At 45.2% G+C, this 23,771-nt stretch overlaps 1 protein-coding gene across 1 annotated transcript in view; it reads left to right on the top strand.

Moving 5' to 3' along the window:
- The first annotated feature begins 139 nt into the window (after nucleotides 1-139).
- Nucleotides 140-23,771, top strand: part of RAB40C (RAB40C, member RAS oncogene family) — a 59,719-nt gene continuing 36,087 nt past the window's right edge. The window contains exon 1 of the mRNA XM_019539964.1: nucleotides 140-506. Coding sequence (XP_019395509.1) covers nucleotides 353-506 — 154 coding nt within the window. The 5' untranslated portion in view covers nucleotides 140-352. The remainder of the gene's footprint in view (nucleotides 507-23,771) is intronic.

Raw genomic sequence — 23,771 nt, 5'->3', positions numbered from 1 at the left:
GCGCTGCCCGGCGGGGCGAAGCGGCTTGGGCTGCTCGGCTCCGACCTGCCGGCCCAGCGCCGCCGCCTCCGAACAAAGGGCGTCCCTGGGCGGCAGCGCCCGGTCGCGGCGGGACCTCACCGCAGCGCCCCCTTCTCTCCTCGCAGGCTCCCGGCGTCGCGCCAGGCAGGTCCGCGCAGCGCGGAGGATGGAGGGCTCCTGCTGAGAGCGGCGCTTCCTCCTCGGCGGCGAGGAGCCCACTCTCCGCGTGCCCTGCCGGTCCGCCCGCCCCGGGCCTGGGGGCTGGAGCTGGAGCCGCGGTGCCCTCTCCCGCTGGCTGCGTGTTTAGTATGCAGGTCGTGTCCCCTCACTAATGAGAGGGAGAATGGGAACCCAGGGAAGCCCTGTGAAGAGCTACGATTATCTGCTCAAGTTCCTGTTGGTAGGAGACAGTGATGTTGGAAAAGGAGAAATCCTGGAGAGCCTTCAAGATGGAGCATCCGAATCCCCTTATGCCTACAGTAATGGTAAGGAGTCTTGGGAGGGAGGGGTGCAGGGCTGCGAGGACAGCAAAACAGGGTAGGGGGGAAGCTTTATCCACAGCTTCATAATTGCTCTGAAGCTGCAGGCTCAGCTGCAGGCTGAGTTATCATGGAGCGACACTGCACCATACGCAGTTCTTGGTAGATATGCCACATGTTTTGCTCTGTGCTGTTTGCTCTAGCTTGGTATAGCAGCTTATCAGTTTAAAAAAATGCATTTGGCTTAACAGGACTTGCATTAGTCACAACCTTTCTGTTAGCGCTATGTCCTTGGCAGCCTTAAGAATCTGCTTCCCAGAGTCATATTGGTGAAATGATCAGGAACTTGTACTCTGATGTCATCAATCGATGTACAAAGGTGTCATCACAACAACGCTGTTTTCAAGCATGGCATTACTTGTGCCTCCAGTTAAAAAAAACAGTCATGGCATTTTGGAGCATCAGTAGAGAGTTAACACAAGCATCCAGCTGTATGAAAAGGGAGTATCTAGAGGTTTATGCCAAAAGAACAATGAGATTAGTTCAAATCTAAAGCTTCTGTGACCGAGTACTTGGGGTACTGAGCTTAATCTGTCCGCCTCCTGCAAAATCAAGGCTTATAATGGAAGTCCTGACAGACCATTAACTATAATGTCACAAGACTATAATTAAGAGCCAAGGAGCGGCGCTGCGCTCTCTTCTGCATCCACTCGCAGCAGTTAAAATGTAATGCTGCCTGGCAGGGTGCAGGTCCTGTGGCGACTTGCAATCTGTCATAGTTCTCACCATCCCTGATGCAAAATAATGGCCCCAAGGGTTTGATAGAAGCAATCTCATTCGGGCCCTCATACTCGGCATCTTCACGAGAACCAGCCCTGGGGCTGTAGCAGTTGGCACTTGGAGTTTAATCTGAAAGCAAGAGGCTGAGAAAATCAAAAGCTTGTTAACACTTGGGATGAGGCAAACCTATTCAGAGTTTAAAGGAGCAGTGTGGCTTGACTCCTAATTGTAATAAATTCTTATTATGCATCGTCCTCAAGACATTCTGTAATAGTGCTCTGCAGATAGCCATGCAAAGAGGATAGTTTGAGGTCAGGATAGCTGTGAAATCAAATTAAGCAAATTAAGGGGCTATGGACAAGATTTGATGCAAGTGCTATCATTCATGTGTCTGGAGACAGCTTGGCTCACTTAAGGCCTTTTCCCAAGAGGTATTGAGCATCTGCAGGCCCCCAGGAAAGAACTGAATACATCTATCCTTAAGTGAGAGCTCTTTGAAATTGAGAGCTGCTCTGCTGTGCTTAGCGTTGCCCAAAAGGAAACAAATGCAGCTCGTAAGAGACAGTATTGACACCATTTCTGTTGGTACTTCTAAGGTTCTAAAAGCTGCACTTTTGTTGGAAAGGGTTACCTGTAATCAGCTGGAATCAGGTAAAGCAGGAAAATCAGTGTGATTCAGTTACAAATGTGGACAGCAGGACAAGTAATGTACTAGCAAATGTAGTAATGAAAAATGATGCCTGATATAATCAATAGGAGTTGTGCCTCTGCAGTCATGATGTATACCAAGGATAGACAACCCCTAGCACGGGTGCCAGCGTGTGGTACATGGAGGCATTTTGCTTGGCATACGTGCCTCTGGGTGGACGGCAGGGAAGGGGCCAGGTCTGTGCTGCCACAACAAGGATTAAACCCCTCAAGGCTCCCACACCATCCATCCCTGGCACACCAACATCTTATGAGTTGAGATTGCAGGTGTTTTTGGCACTCTGACCAAAAACATTGCCTATGACTGCTGTATACTGTAAAACAATACCATATTTCTCTATTTAAAAAAAAATACTAATAAATTAATAATTTTAAACCCTGCCCTTGCTCTCTTGTGCATGCTGTTGAATCCTTTTTAAATGTAGCTAATTTTACTGTCATATTTTGAGTGTCACTGCCTGCTTTGATATTTTCAGCATTTAATGGTGCTCTTGCTAAATTGCATGCCTTTTGGGTAATGGGAGTAGATAGCTTTGCAACTTATCTGAGTGTTTGTTTGTTTTGTTTTGTTTTGTTTTGTTTTTTAATGCTTGTAAAATTCTAGGCAATCAAATTTTCTCCGTAATTTTTGCAGAGTAATAACAATACAAGCTTCCCTTCCAACTGGCTTCTAATGTGACTGGGTAGAGCTAAGGCCAGGTGTGAAAGCCACTTAAGCTTCCGTGCCCAGGCTGAGATTGCCAGTCCGCTGCATCAGATAGTTTGAGAAGCACTGATCTATACAGTACCTTAGCTGGCAATTTTTTTTTCCAGTGGGCCAGGGACCGGTGCCTGGTTCAGCCGGTGGCAGCAACTGCATGTAACAGCGCTACACAAACGTGCGACCAGCTGTTTCTTTCTCTTTCCTCACCTTGCATAAAGTGACATCACCTGGAGCATTGGAACGTACGAACTGTGATGCTATGACATACCAATGTAATGCTTCTGAAAATATATTTATTTCGTTCCTGGCAACTTGCTGCGGACCAGCACCGGTCCGCGGACCACCACTTTGAGAAGCGCTGGTATAGATGATGTGAGCACCTGTGCAGTAAGAGCTGAACAGATGCTGCTCAATACTCCTTGGGTAGCCCTAAAGAACCATCAGGTTAAAATGGCCCAGTTTTGAAGCAGTTACCCTCAAGGTAAAAGGCTGTGTATTCCATTACTAGTCTTAAACTATCCAGTATTGTCTCTCCTTAAAATTATTACCAGAAGGCTGAAATACTGTGCAAAGGGTCTTTTTATGTAAAACCTAGAAACTGCTAAATACTGGTACCTCCTGTTTTCTAGACAACTAGAATGCAAAACTGATGATACAGCATCTTATAAGGAAAAGAGGGCTGTCTTATGATTTCAAAAAATGGCATGCATTTTTTGGGGTGCTCTAGTGGTTAGCACAAGTCAGTCCCCAGGCTGGAATTGCTAGTCTTTTCTCCTTTGGGAAGGGGTAAATTTGATAGTGTCTATATGCTTAGCCTCTCGGGGTGGGGTGGGGCGGAGGGGAGTGATCAGTGTTCTGGAGTTCCATTATTTCCTCTGCCAAGCAGGGTCCCCCATTATACAAGGCTTGGAAGTAGGATGGGAAATCCTTAGGACATGCACAAGTACTGAGCGAGGCTATAAGATGCCACCTTGCCCCCTGCCTTGTCACTCATTTGGAGAGTGTGCTTTTGTAGATTGCTGCCTACTCTGTCAGGTGCTATGAATGGGCTGAGAAAAGTGTACAGCTTCAGAAATATATGCTATATCTGATTTTACTTATCTCTTTAAAATGTACTTTGGTGTCTGGAAGTGGGGCCTTCCATGCATCTGAACCCCAGCTTTTTCTTGTCCACACTCTACCAAGTTCCAGCAAGGATCTGCATCATGGAAATTCTTACTGTTCTGAGGAGTGACTAGGTATGGGGCTTAACTGAGGTAGTAGATGGAAATGCAGGATACAGGACCACTTTTATGCAGTCAGGCAGCCAACATGGCATTGCAGCTTCAGACACTGGGTCCAACTGTTAAGATGTGACACTTCCTGAAAGCATCACTCTCAGCTCTAAAACTGCTTTTTCATCATTTTCTAGTCCAAGAATGCAGAGTCCAAAGGTCATGCCTGAAAGCAGATCTGTAACTTCATAGATCTTATCAAACTTAAGTTCTATTTGGAATGACTCTTGGTGCCTAGCAGTGAGCTCAGCAATGGTCTTTATAAATACCTTCTTCAAACTGGAATTGCTTTCAGTACACATTGATAAAGTGGTTACCATCTGGAGGCAGTCTGGCCCCTCATATGGATTGGTGTGATTTTATTCTAGCCCTGGTGAGGTGCCTGCATCTCAAATTACCACAAGTGATGGTGATGCCCTTGATTATCTTAGCAGAGAAATCTAGGACTGAAGGACCCTGAGATATAGAACTGCCACTTGGTTCTTAGTTGGTGGCTGAGGTACATATCAAGATGCATGGATGTAGAAGCTGTTCTTTTTCCATTCATTAGAACTCCAGACTTCAGAAAGGTTGTGGTTCCTGTGCTTTCAATGTCTGCATTGCATCTTGCACCCTGTGGCCAGCTATGTTCCCCAGTTTTGCTCAAACCCTGCAGGTGCATGCCCATGTGTGCATGTTGTTTTCCGTCACTAGTGCTGACTGCATAAAGAGGACTACATTGTTAATACATAGAATACATCTTCTGTAGGGCTTGTACTGAATTCTTACTTGCATTTTGCTTGGTTCAGTTGAAAGGTCCCTGAAGACTGGAAGAGGGCCAAAGTTGTGCCCATCTTCAAGAAGGGGAGGAGAGAGGACCTGGGCAACTATAGGCCACTTAGTCTAACTTGTATCCCAGGGAAAATCCTGGAAAAAAATCATTAAGGAATTTAAGTCCGATAGGCTTGCAGAAGTTAGGATTCTGAAGGACAACCAACATGGCTTCATCATGGGCAGGTCTCATTTTGCCAATCTCCTCTCCTTCTGTGACCAGGTAACTTGCCACCTGGTCGACATTGTATACCTAGACTTCCAAAAGGCCTTTGATCTGGTAGCCCATGAGGTTCTCATGGGAAAATTGGAGGATTGCAGGCTTAACTGCTGAACAGTTAGGCAGGTGAATAGGAAGCTGGCTGCGGGGTAGGACCCAGAGAGTTCTAATGATCTGTGTCCTCCTGGTGAGAAGTGGCCAGTAGTGACCTGCGGGGGTCCGTGCTTGGTCTAGTGCTTTTTAACATCTTTATCAATGATTTGGATGTGGGGGTGAAGAGCTCACTGGCCAAGTTCACAGACATCACCAAGTTATGGGGAAGCGTGGTGATCCTTAAAGATAGGCTGCAAATACAGGCAGACCTAGACAGGTCAGCAAGTTGGGTGGACTGGAGCCAGATGGAGTGCTTTACACTTCTCAGTGTTGAGCTTCATCTCAGAACTAACAATCAACATACTTACAGGCTCGGTGGCACCATGACTGAGAGGGACCTTGGGGTAATAATAGGCCATAGTATGAGCATCAGCTGTCAGTGCGATGCAGTAGCCAGTAGGGCAAACAATGCTGTGGCATGCATCAACTGATGCATCTCAAGCAAAACCAAGAAGTGATTCTCCTGCTTTACTCAGCATTGGTGAGACCACAGCTGGAGTACCACATCTAAGTCGAGGCACTGTATTTCAGCAAGGACATGGAAAAGCTTGAGGGAGTCCAAAGAAGAGCTACCTGTATGATCAGAGACTTGCAAGGCAAGCCATATAAGGAAAGGCTGAGAGACTTGGGTCTTTTCAGCTTAAAAAAAGAGAGAGCTGAGAGGGGACTTGATGCATCCCCCTGATGTAGCAGTAAGCTGCTACCAAGGGCTCAGCAAACAACTGTTCACCAGGGCACCCTTGGGGAAAACTAGGAGTAATGGCCACAAACTCCTGGAAGACCATTTCAGGCTTAACACTAGGGAAAAACTTCACAGTTAGCGTGTCTAGCCTGTGGAATAAACTCCCTCCAGTGGTGGTTCAGTTGCCTACCCTGGAAATCTTCAAGAGGAGACTGGATGGTCACTTTGCTGGGGTCACCTGACCCCTGGTTGTCTTTCCTGCCTAGTGCAGGGGGGCCTGGACCCGATGATCTTGCAAGGTCCCTTCCAGCCCCTTACAGTCTATGAAAGGGAGAGGCTTGCATTTCAGGACAGGCAGCTCTGAAGCAATCCTGCCAACTGTCAGACTTGGGCAAAGGAAGCATGATGCAGACTGTTTCAGAAAGGGTTTATTGTTCTTCCTCTACCTCCCTTCCCCAAAGCATTACAGGTTGCCTCCTTGCTATTGAGGAAGTGCCCCTACCAGCAGTGTTGTCAGTAGCGGGGCCTGCTTGGAACCTGTGCAAAGGTTTCCTTTTCCCTCGGCTGAGCAGGCTCCCTCTTCTCCGTCATCAGCTCCTGCCGTCAGTGGCACTGGGGGGCCAGTTCCGTCTGCTTCTGCATTAGCTGAGATGCAACAAAGCTATGTGCCTTGTCCCATGTAACTGACTTGCCCCTGAACATCCAGTTACTTCAACACTTGGATGGCACAGTTTGTTCTGTCCTTGTCTGCTCCCTGGTTATTGGTGCAGCCATGAGCACTCAGGTGGGACAGACATGTTCTGACTGTTTCTCCTAGCTTTCCAGAGCCCCGGGGTCTCTAGGAAGAAGATGCTCTGAGAATACTTCTGAGGCAGCCTGCGAATGGTGTCTGCTTTGCTGGGGGGAATCCTGGGTTCCTGGCAGGAGCGCATGCCACTTGGTTAATGCTGCATCACCAGTCAAACCTCTTTAAATCAAAGCAGCTCTTGCTTATGCTGAAGTAATCCCATCCAGCTTGTTTTCTGGCTCAGCTGAGAAAATGACTCTGTTCTGTGCTTCCTCTCACCCAAATGAGTAATGGGAAAGCATCCTTGTTCTGGAATGCTTGACAGCATGCACAAGTGATGCTGTGGGCATATGATAAGGTGCTCAGCCTCCACAGGAAATGAGGTTTTTCTTAATTACACTGTTGAGGATGAGTCTGCCTGTAGCATGCTTCTCTAAGCACAGGTGTCAAAACACCTTCTGCACTTCCATGGAAAAATCCTACCTCTCCTCCTGCTTACTCCCCTAGAAAAGGATATATTGGGGGGGGATCTCTTCTGAAGAGTTGGTTTTTAACTGGAGCAGGAAGGATTAAAAAAGCTGCTCTCCAATGGCCTTCATTTTAAGCAGTTTTAGAAAGAAGGTCCATAATAGATGCAGAACTGTAAGTCAAGGCTGCAGTGCAAACAGGCACAGCTCCAAGGAAGGGCAGTCTCCCATAAGGTACTTGCATTTGCTCACTCAGGAGGGTTCTGGGAAGTTTTTTTTGCAGCTGCTTTTTATTATAAAATGACCCAGGGCCTTGCATAGAATAAGGTAAACTAAATGCTGAAGGAGCTCTGTTGCTTTGAGAAACTCTTTGAATTTCTTCCAAGATTTGTTCATACAAGCGCAGCACATGTAAATAAGGCTTTAAGTTATGAGCTGTTGATGCCGGTTTCCTGGCTTCTCTGCAGTCTTTTAAGTGTCTATAACTTTTGATAGAAAGTTATAGTTAACTAAGTTAAGAAGATTTTAAAACAAGGTTTCCTTCTTCATCCTGCTGTAGTTGTCAAGTGGATTAGAACAAAGTAATGGGCTTGCAAATTGCAGAAGCAGTAAAAGTCAGCGTGGAGTGGAGGCAAATGGCCTTAGCTGGCACTCTGGCTTCTAGCTTGGGGATTTAGGCTGATATTATTTCTAATCTTATTTGGACAGCAGGCAGGTAGCTATACAAATAGAGATGGATGTGCTGGGGAGCCCTTAGGAAGAAACTAAGGTACACATACCTGACACGGGCTTTCTAGACCCCAGAGATAATACGAAGTTTGGCGGCTTTGAGACTGCCACAAATACCACCTTATTTAATTTGAACTAAACCATTGATCAAGCCACACACCCAACTGCTCTCTCCTTCAACTCTAGCTTGTCTCCATGCAGTTCCCTGCGGCTGGGACCTCTCGGAGCGGGTGGTTTTTCCTGAGTTCTGTTATGTCTGGTTCCTCTAATGTGCAGTCCAGCCCATGTGTGCCAGCATACTTCCAGTCCTCTGATCTAGGCCACTCTCTGCATTTTACCTGACTATTTAGCAGCCGTAAAACTACCCAGTAGCTCGTAAGATGACAGATTCATCCTCGCAGCCAGTACATGCAGTGGGGGGGAAAGAGAAGGGATATAGTCTTCCCACCTCTTGCTCCCTCCTCATTCTTATGCTATTCCTGCCAAACTTTTGAGATCTTCAAGGGAGAGACTGCTTCCTTGTCCTCCCACATGTACCAACTATTGGCTCCTAAGCTTCCTGTTATCTTTGCTTTGTGAGCACTATACTGCAGCATGGACAGTCAGTGATTGTGTTTAACCTGAAAGATTCAAGTGGATCTTTTTAAGGTTGCTACTTATAGTGCCTCTATAATGCTGTGTCTGGGAGTGCTGCTGTGAAGAATGCCCTGGTTCCTCCCTCGTGCTCCCCACCCACTGGATCCTGGAAACGCGTCAGCGTAGCAGTCTTGGAAATGAGAAGACTGAAGTCCAAAGAGTTGAGGACAGGCGCTTTGTATCTTTCACTGAGTGCTGAACGGTGCCAGTGTGTAGCAGTCTAGCCTTTCGCCTTTGGGGGCTGCAAAGTAAACATCTGTGGTCTTCCCTGTTCTTCCTAAAACCTCTGGGTGGAGCGAGTCACGCCGTCTGCTCTGAGCTGCTCTGGGTCTCCTGGTGCAGAACCTGCATCTCTGTAGTTGCTACTATGTTTGTGAGCAGGTTTGTGCCAAGCTGAGTATTCACTGAAACATTATTGTGATCCATCAGAAACCCTGGGGAGGCATCATTAATCCTGATGCCTCTTTTCTACTTTCTTCCCTTTCACACCTGGCTGCATGCTGTTGTAGGGGAGGGGTGTGAAGGCTTGAAGGAACAGCATTTTGCAAGTCAGTGCAGACAGACTGTCAGATTGGGTGGAAGTACTGTCTCCCAAACACTCTAGGCTGACAGAAGTTACTGTTCATTGTCTGGTATAATTTGTATTAATTGAAACTGTTTTATTTTGAGGTTTCAGGACTCTGACATGAGATGGATTTGGGCAAAAATCTTATAAATGAAGCCATGTCATCAGGTTCCCTTAGCGGCTGAGAAATTAATCTCCAGAGAATAACTTCAATGGAGCTGTGCTGGGCACGCTGCTAGGAATCTCCTCCTTCAATTGCTTGAAATGCTGTCTAAGAGAACAGTTGTTATAGTAATCATGTCTGCCAGCCCTCTTGCCAGTATCCTTCAGGGAGAAGTTTGCTGCTTTTTCAGCAGGGGAGCAGAGCTCAGCTCTCATCGGAGTGAGCTTTGGATCGAACAGTTCCACCATGGCTTGGTTCTTCCTCGCCTGCTTTTTGACTGTTTTCATAAACAGCAATTCCTAATGCTCTGTGCTGCTCATGTTTAGCAAAGCCTTTCTGCTTGAAGGGGGTTGGAGGTGGGAAGGACACCCATTCTAAGTGTGGCCCACGGCCAAGATTTGTCCCATTTTTCAAGGTCTTAGAGACTGCTTAGAATTTTTTTTTCTGTCATTGCAGCTACCCTGAGTTCATGCTGCTTAGGATAGTGCAGGGCTGGGCCTGGTTAGTTCTTCAGGAGGACTTGGTTTGGGGTAGAATAGTTGTGGGTAAGATTTATAAGGCTGGGAGTTTTTTCAAGATGCTTCATGGATACTTGGCTGTGCTTGTACAACAAATTTCAGGCGACTCCACAGTTCCTGATTTTATGTGACTGTTTAGCTGTGGCCGAGTCCCGAGTTTATAAGAGAACTTTATAGACTGTTTCAGCTTATAAATCTGGAGTTGGGATATTGTCTTTAATAGCCAGCAAAGCTTTTGTTGCTGTCTCACTCTTGCAACAGATTTATTTAGCAGACAGTGCCTTTATGCTTATCAAGTTAAATCTACATCCTGACAGAGTAGCATCCAGCTTTTGGAGGAAGGGTTGCAAGTTCAAAATAAAGTTATGTTAGCAGCATGCATGTAGAACCTTTGTCGTCCTTCCCTGTCGGGTTTGGCAGCTAAGTGGTTCCTGATGCATTTTCCTCGAACTCTACTTTTTGTAGAGGCAGAGGAAAGCATCTTCCTGTTGCATCTGCATCTGAAATGGTGCTGGCAGTAGCTGGGCAGAAAGCTGGAGCTTCATTTTATGAATAGCAGTGATTCTGGTTCCCAAGCTTTAGCTCTGTTCCCATCCCTTGACCTCCTAAACTTCATTTTCTCTGGAAACTATGTGGAGGGAATGAGAAAGTATTGAAGCATCATGCCACATGGGCCCTAGCCTATTCCAGGCTTTGGTGGAATAGGAAGGAAGCAGTTTGATTTAGCTTCAGAAATAGTGCTGATTCCCTTCCTGCAGATACTTCATGCGTGCAAGGGCACACCATTTTCCTGGAAGTTGAATCTTGAGTCTGAACTGTTTGGTGTATAGAGAGAAGTCCTGTTTTCTTGTTTTGTTTTTTGCAAACAATCTCTTTGATGGCAGGATTAAAACATGAATTGAGATGACTTAAAGCACTCTTGCTCAAAGACACTTTTTTCCAATCTTCAGGAGAATAGAGCAAAATATGTAATATCACATAAGTATGCTGCCCTTCTACCACCTCAGAAAGCTGATGCTCTGAAGCAGTTTGGATATCAGCAGCACTGCATGGTGCTGTGGCCATCTAACCATGACGTGGAAGTGCATGAAGCTTGTATGCTGAGATTAAAACAAAATATTTACTCTTGGGGCACCATTCTGAAGAGGGAGGCATACGGGCAAAAAACACTCATTGACAGGATATACCAACCAAGTGTCAGTCTTGATGGAGGGCAGCAGTGAATCTCTGGGATAATGCCCTTTCTTTGAAGAAATGTATCCAAACTAGTTTAAGAATTAAGTAGTTCCAGGCCCTGTCTGGAACTACAAAAGCCCCTCAGCCTTCTGGCTGATCTTTGTTGTGTTAAGTCTCATGCTCGCATCATTGCACTTGGCTTTTTTTCTCCTTTGTTTGAGAAGTTATTTTTTTTCCGTATGACAAAAATGATGCACAAGAAGTTACCAGTGTTGTATAACATGAAGTTGTGTCCAGAGGCTCAAGTTGGGAATAAGGTCTTTTCTTCTAGGGATTGTATTAAGAGGTGCCTAGTCTATACCCCAGGCACCAGGGGAAGTCGTGAAATAGACTAAATGCAAATACATAAGTCTTTCGTCTTTCTAGCTGACCTCATTCTGGGATACGTCTTGGCTGCAAGAAAAAGGTGGCGGTGGCTTTTTATCATGAAAAATGTTTTCACTAGGATTTTACAGCAAGATAAACAATACGCTGGGTATATCTAAGCAAAGTCGGCACTATGCCCTTCCCTCCTACAGCTGACTTCACCCAGCTACCTCCTGCTGAAAATTGCATAGAGCCTTGACAGCTAATGTGTAGTTGTTAGGGTTTTCATCTGTTACCTTGACTATTTCAAGCACCTTTTGGGGGCGAGGGAATACACTGAAGCCTGTGTTCTCATATATATTCCCTATAACATTGGGTTAAAATTCACTGTGCTGTTTTAAAGGGGCATGGTATATTTAAAATGCTTGTAGCCAGATGAATATTTAGGGATAATATGAGAGGCAGTTAGTTGTGGCAGTGTAAAGTCACTCAGATGGCAGGGTAGATATACACCTTTTATAGACTAACTAAATAAGATATATAGCACATGCTCTCATGAACCCAGGTTCACGTCATCAGATGATGTGAAAGGACAGCCTAGAGCAGAGTATAATGTGGAGTGAGTGACTAGAATACAATAAGTAGAAAAGCAGAAGAAAGGGAGGAATTTGGTGTGAGGCATACAAGCAAAAAACGCATAGAAAGAAAGGTGTTACAGAACCAATCTAGGTAATGAGCTGAAAATCCATTGTCCCTAATTAAACCTCATGAAATGTTGTCCAGTTTGTACATATCATAGGAATGATATGTCCTTGGTATCTTATTGTAAAAATGCTTCTCTTTTTCTCTCTCATGTGAGACTCCCTTGGGATATCAGACCAGGGGTACAAGTATTCAAGTCTGTCCCATGCAGCTGCAAGGGCCACTTGAGATTCTGCTGTAGGTCATTATGAGTGCTACCATCTTCACGTTTGCAGCCGGGAGCATTGTAAACCTTGCGTCTTTGTACATACCTAGCTCTTCCAAATCTTGCCAAAATGCTGTAGACTTCTAAAAGTATTGGCGTTTTGGACACAGTGTACTCTCCAAATCGGCATGTTTTGACTATTTGAATGCTTTCCTAGTCTGGGGTTGGAATGTGATAATTAAAATAACATGATCTATGCAAGCGGACTCTATTAAGCAGCTGGTTTTGGTAAGGCACGGTGTCTGTGAGAATTTTGCCTACGTGTCAGTAAGTAATAAAAGCATTTTGAGCAACATTGATTTTTAGAAGATGCATGCTACCATGTTGGCACTGTAAGGAATGCAGCTGGTGCAAGTGTCTTTTTGCTTTTAAAAAAAAAAAAAAAAAAAGTGGTGGGGGTCGCTACTTTCATGTGTGGCTCTTGAAGTGCATAACAGGCTGCTTTGTGTCTTTGACTAAGTCTGTGTGGGTTCTGCACCCTGGGCTGCCAAAGTTTTTTTTTTTTTTGTTTTGTTTTGTTTTGTTTTGTTTTGTTTTTCAGTAGCACACAGCATTGGGAGGGGGGAATCTCAAGAAGTGAAACGTCAACTCTGAAGCTTCAGGCTTTTGAACACTTTCTTAAAATCATGCTCCAAAGTCAACCTTTTGACCTTACTGAGTATATATGGACTCAGACTAGATCTGTAATTGTATCTGTATTGTAATCCAGCAACAATGCAGATTGTTTTGATGCCCTGTGATTTTCTTCATAGACTGTCTTTTGTTCCCAAGTGCAGCTGTATAGTTATATGGACATCTGAACTGTAAAGCATGAAGAAACTCTTTTGTCTGTAGTGGCCTCTGTGCATAAAATCAATCTTGATTTTCTTTTAAAGAACAAATCCACTTAACAGTCCCAATTCTTGACTGACTCATAACTGTTTCTGTGGCTTTCTGGGTGACCACTGGAACTGTTTGGAGTTTTAGGAACAGATTTCCTTTTGGCTCAAAATGCAGTTTTTGAGATGCAATTGCCATCTGTAAATAAGCACAGAACAAAGTTCCCCTGTGTGGGGAAAACTAAGTGCCTTCATTCTCTCCACTGGATTGTAAAGAAAGCAGCTAAAAAATGAAGTGTTCTAAAAATCTGGAGTTTTTACAGGTGTTTGCATTTTCATTCTGCTGCTGTCTGTCTACACCAAATGTCCAGTGCTTGTTTCTCTTTCTTATGCTGTTGTCTGTGAACCTTAGTTATTGGGGAAGGGAATGTCTTAATAAATTTTAAGTGCTTCACAATCTAAATCTTAAAATAAAAAGAGCTATGTCCAGGTTACAGGAAGGAATTGAGAGGGCATTTCATTTAAAGAATCTTTCATGATCTTAGTCAGGTTGCAGTGTTGTAGAATGATTGTTCAAAAGATGTATGAGAGGCAAGGATTCTCTGTTACCTTTTCCTAGACTGTGTAGTTTTTTTACATTTGAAGAAGGGTACCTGATACTTGAAAGCTTGTTAACAGTGCTCTTAACTTATGTAATTGGTCCAGTAAAAGATATCTCAAAGAATCTGTGCCTCAGTCATAATCGTAGTACCTTCATGTCATTGGGTAAATTATCCTTCATTTCTAGTAACTCTTGGTGTCCTGGTTCTATGTCCCAAAATAGCTTACTCATTGCACCCCTTTTTTTGCGCTGAAGTCCCAGGTAGTGGGCACTTTTTGTGCTGAAAAACAAAGAGGAATCCAAGTCATTCATTTTTAGGTGGAGACAGCTAACTTGGGGTTTCTGTAGGTTGCTTCCAAACATCACTCCTTTATGTATCTGGCAATGTATCTCTAGATTCAAAAGAGGAAGAGTTATAACCTGTGAGCCAGTGTTATGATGATCCATAAGTGCTACTTCTAGTAACAGAAAATTAGGAATGAAAAGGTAAGGCTTGAAACTCTGTCTGTGTAATCCCTTTTGTGGCATACAACAAGAATAGACTTTGCATTTTGATACTGCTCTGAGTTGCAAGTGTTACAGGCTGTAGAACAGATGGCTACAGGATAGACTGGGTAGAAGACAAGCCAGAGTGCTGCATTGTCCCAGCAAGATTTTTATAGTTACTGTTGCAGTTCTGGAGTGTCTGTAGACTGAGAACTTTGCTTGCTGTTCTCAAGATTGAAATGTTCTTGTCTTCAGTCTTTTGTATTATGCCATTATCAATCTAGTTAGCACTTGATCTGATCTAACTGCTACAGCCCTAGGATCTCATGTACTGACCTGCAATTTACAATTTTCCTTTTACTATATCTTTAACAAAGGTATGAATTAGGATGTATACGTCAGCCAGAAAAAGTACAGACTTGTGTTTACTAGCTCACCAGTTATGGCGCATGCGCGCTCTCTCTTTCTCCAAGGATTTCTGTAGGATGATTATCTCTTAGGGCTTTGTTGCACAATACACTGTAAGCTTCTCAAATGTTGATCAGTGTTAGTGTTAGCTCGAGTTTGAGTAGTTTACATGTTCAGGTGAGCAGGGACCTTGAGAACTAAAAGGTAAGATTCCTCCCCAACCCTTGGCTTACTTGTAGCTGCTAGAGCAGGCAGGGAAGGAGAACTCGGCTGCCAGGGCAGAGTAGCTTAGTAGGAGCCCAGGGGCATGGGCCCTGTGCAGAACAGCTCTGGTCTATGACAATTCTGAGCTGAGAAGCTGTATTGTTTGCCAGCTCTTACAGATCTCTGTTCAGACTGCTTCAGTGTTAAATGCATTGTGTTTTAATAGTAACTTTTTTTTAATTCACAACTGTTTGTAGTCTTGTAATAGGGTCATTTGCTGACCATGGAGTATCAGGGAATGGCTAATTCCCAGGCTAGTGGTAGGAATTCATTGTATTCATTGCTCAAAGGCAGCATGTTCTACATACAGGACCACCATTTCTTCGCTATATCACTGAGGGTAGGGAGAACCTGAATACGTAATGCTTTTTATGTACATAAGATTTTTCTCCCATTCCCCAGCAGCATGATTGCTCTGGCTGAAAGCCCTGTTGGACTAATATTTTAGTTGTTGCATACTGTAATGTAAAAGTCTCTAAGCTGCTAGCAGTTAGTGTATTTCTACGTGAGCATATTTACCAGGTCCGTATAGCTCTCTGGCATCATGCTCTCGTCTGACCAGTTTTGTTAGAAATGGAATGGCAAACTGTTTGCATTTCAGTGTTGCTTTATAAGCACAAGTGAACAATTTGGATCCTGCATAATCGTGACAGATAACTTGCCCTTTATTTGTCTTGTGCCAGCCAGAAGGACCCAGTTAGATATGGAAGGTCAGGTCAGGCCTTGGGATCATTTTGGATTTAGCTTCTGTTTTATGGGGGTAACGTATCTCTCACTGGGTGCGTCTACACGTGAATTTACACGCACCTAAACTTAATGTGCCTTAGTTTAAGGCACATTAAGGTGATTTAGGCGTGTGTCTACATGTGCATGCCTCAATGGCTCTTAATGTGGCTCGCTGGGTGAGCATCTTGGCAGCCTGCCCTGGGCAGCACCCTGGACAGCCCCCTGAAGCCTGCAGCCGGCTAGCCAGGCAGTGCAGCCCACTGCCAGCCAAGGGGGTAGGAGCCTCCAGTCTCCCCGGATATGACTGGCCTGGCCCCAGCCCTGGCTCTGTGTTCCTTGCTCCCCAGCATCAGACAAGAGCAGGCTGGAGCTGAGTCCACGGGGCCCTGAGCTGCTGCTGGGCACTGCAATGACTTCTGTGAGGCACAGATGCTGGAGCTGGAGTAGCGGTTCTGGCGGCAGTAGTGGTCCCTGTCAGTGTGCTGACTAACTTGAGACTTATTCAGCGGGGGGGGAGGGGGGCAGGAGGCTCTCAAGGGCAAGCACAAGGGAAAGACTCCCCTGCAACTCCATGCAGGGGAAGGGGGCAGCGCAGTGCAGGTAGGGCCTTCGCTAGCAGCTCTTCCAGACCTCTCTCGAGGCAGGTTTGCTGCCTTGGCAGTTTAGCCCTGCAGGTGCAGGATACCTCACCTGCCCAGGATTCAGGTGCCCTTAGAAGCCTCTGCTGGGGCTCCTGCCCAGGGCAGATGGCAGGCTGGGACTGCATCTGCTCCCAGCACCCAGCCTTTCTGCCAAATGCTGCCCATGGGAAAGATGGCATGAGCTCCTGGGGCTATGTGTGGCTTAGCTTGGCCAGCAACATGGGCAGGGGCTCAGCTCTGTCCTTGACCCACCTGATCCAAGGCTGAGTCCTTGCTTGTGTTGCCCCCAGTCTGCCAAGGTTTAGCCACACAGAGGCCCCATGAACTCACACTGCCTGTCCCGTGGGCAGCATCCAGAAGAGAGGCTGGGCGCTTACCTGGGACAGAGGTAGTTGGAGCAGGTAAAGCCATGCCAGGCTCTGGGGGCAGACACAGTCCTAGCCCACCTACTTTCCTGGCCAGGAACCCCAGCGTGGGCTTCTAAGAGTGCTCAAATTCCAGGTGGGCAGCGAGGCATCCCACCGCTGGAGGGCTGAACTGCAAACCTACCCTGATGGAGAGGCATGGGGGAGCTGCTAGAAAAGGCCCTGCCCATGCTGTGTTGCCTGCTTCCCCTTCAGAGAGTCCTGTGGGGGGCCTTTCCCTCGTGCTTCTTACAGGAGCCCTTGGACCTCCTATGCCCCTGCCGACTTAGTCCCAAGTCAGTCGACACACCAACAGGTACTGCTGCTGCTGGAACTGCCGCTCCAGCTCCAGCGTCTGCCTTGCAGAATAGCACCCGCCACATCTTCTTGGCAGTCCCTGGTGGCAGCGCAGGATCCCACAGGCTCAGCTCTGGCCCATTCAGTCCACATGGACAGTGTTACGGTGCCTTAAGGCATCTACATATGGGTTAAGGTGCCTTAACTAATCACACCTAAATTTGATACCTGCTTTATGCAGGTATTAAATTTAGGCACGATTAGCCTAAAATCTCCATTTTTAAGGCACATTAAGGGCATAGACGTATAGACCCATGCCCTTGACATACCTTAAAAATGGCTAATGCATTTTAAATTGCCATGTGTAGATGCACCCACTAACTTGTATAGGATCTCTATGGCTATAGATACATCCAACATACAGAACAGACTTCAGTGAAAATGTGCAGAACTGGAAAACAGGCCCTGCTTTGTGTCAGATAATGCTCAGGGCAGCAGTCTTCTTTGAATAGGTCTGAGTCCATTTCCAGAGCCTGATTTCATGCTCCATTTTACAGTTTTTGAAAGGTGTGGCAGCTCAGCATGACTTCTCAGAGACTCAAAGGAAAATTTTGCTAAAGGGTGTTTGCAGAAGGAAGAGAAAGGGGGTGAAGGGCAAGAGGATAATTAGTGTTATAAGGGACCTCTTGGGTTTCCTGCATCTATGGCTGAGACAGTGGGGATCTTTCCTGCTGCAGTGCAGGAAGTGCCCATAATGGCACTGGCAGAACTTCCTGTTGTTCATCGTGTCCTGTCTCGAACTCCATGGGGGGCAACTATCTTTTTAAAATGGCCCTCTTGCGTTTTTCTGCTTCCTTGTAGACTATAGCCATTCTGCAGGAAAATGGGTCCCAGATGGCTGCTGCCTGCTATAGTATTTCAGACGAAAGAATTTGTGGGGAATATAATCATTCCACGCTGACATTTTTTTAAATATTGATTCAGCACTTCCTTTTTATTCTGTGAACAGGCTTGTTCCCCTTCATCTTCTTTTGTACTTACTGGAGCACCCTTGAAGCTGGGCATAAAGGTCATGGAAAGTCTGCCAAAACAATTACTTGTTGACCAGCTAGTGTCTGGCTTTTTGTAGGTCCTCTTCACCCTGCAACAGATTAAGTGGAGTTTATGCCAACTGAGGGAGCTCACAGCTTCTGACTGAGCTCTTGTATCTTATTACTTATTGTAGTGGCAGTGTCTTGCTCCCCAGGTACCTGGATTTCTCATGGGATGAGAGGAATATAGGGCTGAGGGGGACCTCAGAAGGTCACTTAATTTAGCCCTTGCTTAAGGCAGGATCGTCCTTGACTGAACCATCCCAGCCAAGTGTCTGTCTAGCCTGCTTTTGAAAATTTCCATGGGTGAATATTCTTTAAACAGTTTAGATTAGCCTTTTCTCTGTGGCTGTAGGTGACAGGACTAAGAGCAATGGTCTCAAGCTGCGGCAGAGGGACATTTATGTTGGAGATTTAGAAGAGCTTTCTGATTGAGGATAGTTAAGCATTTGAATAGGCTGTCTCCATTCTCTTAATAATTATCCATCAGGCATTTGAAGATGGTCATCAAATCCACCCCCTACCCCAGTCGTCTGTTTGCCAAACTAAATAATCCTACCCTTTTCAGCTTTTCCTTGTAAACCATGCTTCCCAGGCCTCATAATTATGTTTGTTCTCCACTAGACTCTTTCCAATCTTTCTTGAAGGTGGAGGCCCAAAATTGGACACAGTACTCCAGGTGAGATCTCATCAGTACTGAATAGATCAGAAAAATCAATAGGGATGCTCCAATAAAGACTTCTTTGGCCGATACCAATAGCCGATTTTATTTACCAAGCATATCAGTCAATACCCATCTGATAACTGATTTACAGGAATGCAACTAGGCAGTGTGGAGAGCAGCGCCCTTCAGGTAAGTCTGTGGAAGGGAAGGCAGGGGTAGATAGAGTCCCCCACAGTGAGGGGGGGCAGGGGCAGGGTGGTGAATGGGACCCTACAGCTGGGGTGGGGAGTGGGACTGAGTTGGATTCCCAAAGGATCAGTGTCCTGGCGCTTTAAAAATTGGGGTGGGGGTGCTTGAACTAAAGTTCATCAAATGAGTGTTAGTTCAAGCACCGCCACCACCTTTTTTTAGTGCCAGGATGCTTTTAACTGGAGCGGGCAAGGGCAGAGGCAGGCTGCCTGCTGTGGGCTCGAGGCTCTCCACCCTGCTGCCTTTGCCCTGGGAGCCACGCACTAGCCATACCACGTCCCCTGCCCATCCAGCAGTGAGAGGCGCAGCTCACTGCCACCACTACTGCCAGATAGGCGGGGGACATGGTGCGGCCAGGGCGTGGCTCCCAGGGATCAGCCACAGGGTGGAGAACCCTAAGTCCACAGGGGGCAGCCAACCTCTGCCCTTGCCCCACTCAGCTCCACTCTGGTTAAAAATGTCCTGGCATTTTTTAAAATGATGGCAGCAGTGCTTGAACTTGTATGTATACAATTTTTATTTTTTAAATCTTTTTAAAATATTCCCAGCAAGAGCACACCCATGGTTATATTCAGCTTATTGTCTACTATAACCCCCTAGGTCCTTCTCTGCAGTACCACAGCCAGTTATTCCCCAGTCTGTATTTTATGCATACAATTTATTCTGTTTTATGTGCAGAATTTTGCACTTGTCTTTGTCATACCAGCTACTTTAGTGTAACCACTTCAGAAGAATTATGGTGGATATTGCAATCTCAACAAGAAGATATAGCAAGATCAGTAGACCAGAGAACAGAGCTACATCTACTGTACCAGGCTGGCTGGCAAGTTGCAGACTTCAGTCACTTTTCTTCCTTCGGTCACTTTTCTCTTGGCGTAAAACAGGCAGAGTTATTACTCTCCTCTGGGAGAGTTTGACCCTCTTTCATTGCACTGGCTCGAGTGGGAGTGGGCTCGGTCAGTTTCTAGTCCAGATTAACCAACTAAGTATTGAATAGCAGTAAGAAGGACTCTCCAGACTCCCTGCTGCCAGCTGATCTGGAAGCTGTAGGCCATTGCTTTTGATCACAGTTAGCCAGATGATGTTTTGGATGATCAGCTGTTGAATTTAGCTCATCACCCAGGCTATGAGGTGTACTGGTGGCATGATGAGGTGTCTGGTTATGCACAAAACATTCCTTGCTTATGGAACTGACTGCCACAAGAGTCCAAGATTTTGTCAGTGCTTGAGAGAGGAAGTTAGACAACTTGTGGCTAATTTTGTCAACATTTTAAAGAAAAGAGCCCCTTGTGCTTTCAGGTTGGAAAGGGCCTTTTGTGACCCAGGTGCATCGCCTATTATATAATCTACTTTCTGCCAGTAGCTACAGAATTGGAGAAGTTTGTAGCCAAATTTACTTCACACGAATTCACTTTGCTGCACATGGCCAGTGAAGTGTCATATTTGAAAGCCTTCCCCCCACTCCCCTTTTATCCTACTCCTGGAAACTTTGAACATGGCTTCAGATTGGAGGAGGAGTAACACCCTTGGTCATTTGAAAAAGCAAAGTTGCTGCCTTCCTGGAAGCCCATCAGAACACCTCTTCTGTTTCAAGGCTGCCCCTCAGCTCATGCTTAGTGCTTGGCTCTTTTTCCCATCTGAAAAGCAGCAGTAGCTTGTAAAGTACTTGGGAATATTCGCCAGCTTGCTTAACTAACCATTCCAGACACTGCAAATCTCCTAGCTCCACCTGTACAAAATGCTTCATATTATCTTGGATTGTTAAAGTAACAGCTGCTTTGACATTTCTTCGGGTGATGGTCTGAGGGGGCCCCCCTCTCACAGCTCGCTGAGAGAAAATCATTTGAGCTCTCTGTGTGAGTGTTCATCATAATTGTAAAAGCAAACTAGTTCTCAACCTTAGACTCAAGGCACCCTTCAGAAAAGACCAGCTTTGAGCTTTTTACCTGTATTTTGACTACAGAAAAGTAATAGAGCAGTTCTTCTCTTGCAAAGAATTCAGACCACAGTAGGTCAGAATATTTTGACACTGGGTTACTAATGAAATTTCTTGGCTTGTCTTGTGAATCACACTTGCAGAACTAACAATCTTAATCTTTTATGGTATCCTTCAAAGGAGCTTGTGGCACCCTGGTTTAGAATCACCGGTTTAGTTTGTGGAGTAAGAAGCTTCTGGTTTAACTGGAAAGTCTAGCACTTGGAGTCTAAATAGAAAGCAGAGTTCATCTTTGGGCAGGTATCCCTGTGTGCAGTTTGTGTTTAACATAAAATAGTTAAATTTAGTCTAGGTCAAAGCAGAAATTAAAATGATGAACAAAAAATACTGCAGTTCTCTGGACTGTTAGGTATGCAGGGGGTGCAATCATGGCTGTACTGATTTAGTGTAGATGAAGGGTTTCTTTTTCATTTAGTTGAAAGGTTTGTTTTAGTAAATACCTTTTGTGGGAGAGAAGGGGAGGTGGGGTTCAGCAGGCTGAATCCTAGTAAAATATTTACATAAAATGAGTACACCCCTCAAACAGGCATGTGCCTTTTCATTCTGTCAATTCTTCATCTGGTTGGATTGGCTAGAGTTGTTTTCTTCCATAACTGATTTTATTCCAGTTTCTGACTAGTGAGGGTGAAAGTAATCTAGTCTGTATCTCTATCAAGATAAACATTGTTCCCTTTGGTGCACACATTATTGCTAGGAACTGCCAAATCTTGGCAATACAAAGGGTTTTTCTCAACCCACTCACAGTGCATAGAGCCAATTTTGTTGTGGTCCTGCCCTCCCTGCCCCCCCCCTTGGTGCTGATTGGCAGAGAGGCCCTGGTGGGGGAGGAGGTATGAGAGGGAGCTGTCATCTTGTCTGCTACCCTTCATGCTGCCCCAGCAGCCAGCACCTTCTCCTCCTGGCAGTGAGGAGCCGTGGCTCCTACTGGGGAGCTAGCATTTTATTTTTATTAAAGGAGGTATTTTTTGTTGTTGCTTTTTTGCAGACAGTCCCAGATTTCATGGCTTCTGCAAAATCTGTGAATTAAGTAGGTGCCTAGCTACTATCTTGTATAATTAATATTTTAAATATCTTAAGACTTTCATTTCACTTCTTTCCATAGATACAGCATAATAATTCTTTGGTGCTGAAAAGTTTAAAATGTAGTCTAAAGTTGTTGTTGTCATCTCTTTCTTGGACTGCTTTAAGCTTATTTCAGATAGCTGTCTTGTTGGTTTCTTCACCAACACTCTCCATCTCTTCAGCCAGGAGGCACAGCCTAAGTTGTAAACTTGTCGGATCTTTTCCCTCCTGTGTCAGACCACCTTCCTGGTCCGATTTTTCTGAATTCCCTCAAATATATCAACATTTCTGGTAATGTGTAGATGGAGCCAAGTGCAGTAATCTGGGTGGCATTGAGATTTCTCAAAACTCCATTGTGGACCTTTTCCATATCTCATGACTGCTTTTCTTCCTATTTGCAATGGTGTGGGCTGCCACCTCTTCCACTTTTTGTCAAGAAGCAAGGATTTCTTGGTATATTTTGCTGGTGATATCTTTGATTGGACCAACTGTGTAGTTGGACTAGTTAAACGAGCTCTTGAATGCAAGACATTCTTTGTTAGGTCAGCATCACTCTTGCACTCTGTCAAATCACATGACATCCCTGTGATGATTAAAAGCTGCTCACAGGCAAAAGTAATGTTAGGGACGTGTTATGTGTATAGTAAGGCTCTTGGGAGGAAAGGAAAACTAAGTCTGCTCATTTTCTCCTCTTCTGTGGGCACTTAACTAACAGAGTTGGTACCAAGTGACTACACTGGTTCCAAGAACTATCACTAGTCTACAGGCTGATGTGGCTCCATGGCAGGGGTGCAGTGGTTCAGTTTCACATCCCTTTTGCCCCCTCCCTCCCCCCTTTTTGATTCCTGGTCCCTGCAGAGTTTAAAACCAACTGCCTGGCAGTGGCAACAACACTTCTTTTTAGGCAGGAGTAACAGAGTCAATAGATTTTATGGTGTATTATAATCTTCCAGATTTTCTTCTAAATTCTTCGTTACACATGGATAAACAACACTTGCCTTTTCTAATTATCTTGATGTTCCACTAATCAAGCTACACTTTTTCTACAGTTCTGCTGTCTGCTCCTTCTAATGTAGCTTCTATTTCACAGGCCTGCAGATTTGGTTTAACTCTAGCTAAAAACATTAACTCAAGTGTGGAAATAACTTCCAGTGCACTGCCAAGATGGTAAGATCTTGTTTTATGAATCAGAAGGAGATGTTCATTTTGATTCTTATGACTACAGGTCTAATGAAATAACAACTTTTGATTTAGTTTTGCCTAGCTTGTTGGGGTTTTTTAAATTTGATATGATGTAGCAAATTAATGCGCATTCCAATAAATTTGAATTTGTTTTTGCTTCAATCTTAAACTGGGTAATATAGTCCTAGACCCCTAGCATATTAGTAAACCTTCTAGTTCCTTTTTAACTGGATGCAAATGTTTTGTGTTATAGGTGGTAACTCGTTACACCATCTGCTGCACTGTCCTTTTCAAAATCCTAGATCCACCCATGTCCACAGGCCAGAGTTTTGGAATATCTCTTCAGTTGTCTTGCATTTCCTGCTTTACAGCATTCAAATGGAGCCTCAGATTATACTGGCCTTCTTTTGTGCTACACATTTCCTATCACCTATAGGTCTCTGCTACCTTCTGGACTTTCCTCTTCCTAGTAAGCATAGTTTCGTAGTTCCATAGTTGGTCGGGTCAGAAGGGACCTGAGCAGATCATCAAGTCCAACCCCCTGCCATGGCAGGAAAGAATACTGGGGTCAAACGACCCCAGCAAGGTGTACATCTAGCCTCCTCTTAAAGACCCCCAGGGTAGGAGCCAGCACCACTTCTCTTGGAAGTTGGTTTCGATCCTAGCTGCCCTGACAGT

This window comes from Crocodylus porosus, unplaced genomic scaffold (genome assembly GCF_001723895.1).
Source record: "Crocodylus porosus isolate Cpor-Errol unplaced genomic scaffold, CroPor_comp1, whole genome shotgun sequence".
Lineage (NCBI taxonomy): Eukaryota > Metazoa > Chordata > Crocodylia > Crocodylidae > Crocodylus > Crocodylus porosus.
The sequence above is the reverse complement of the archived record's forward strand: the minus strand, read 5'-3'. Positions and strand labels throughout refer to the sequence as shown.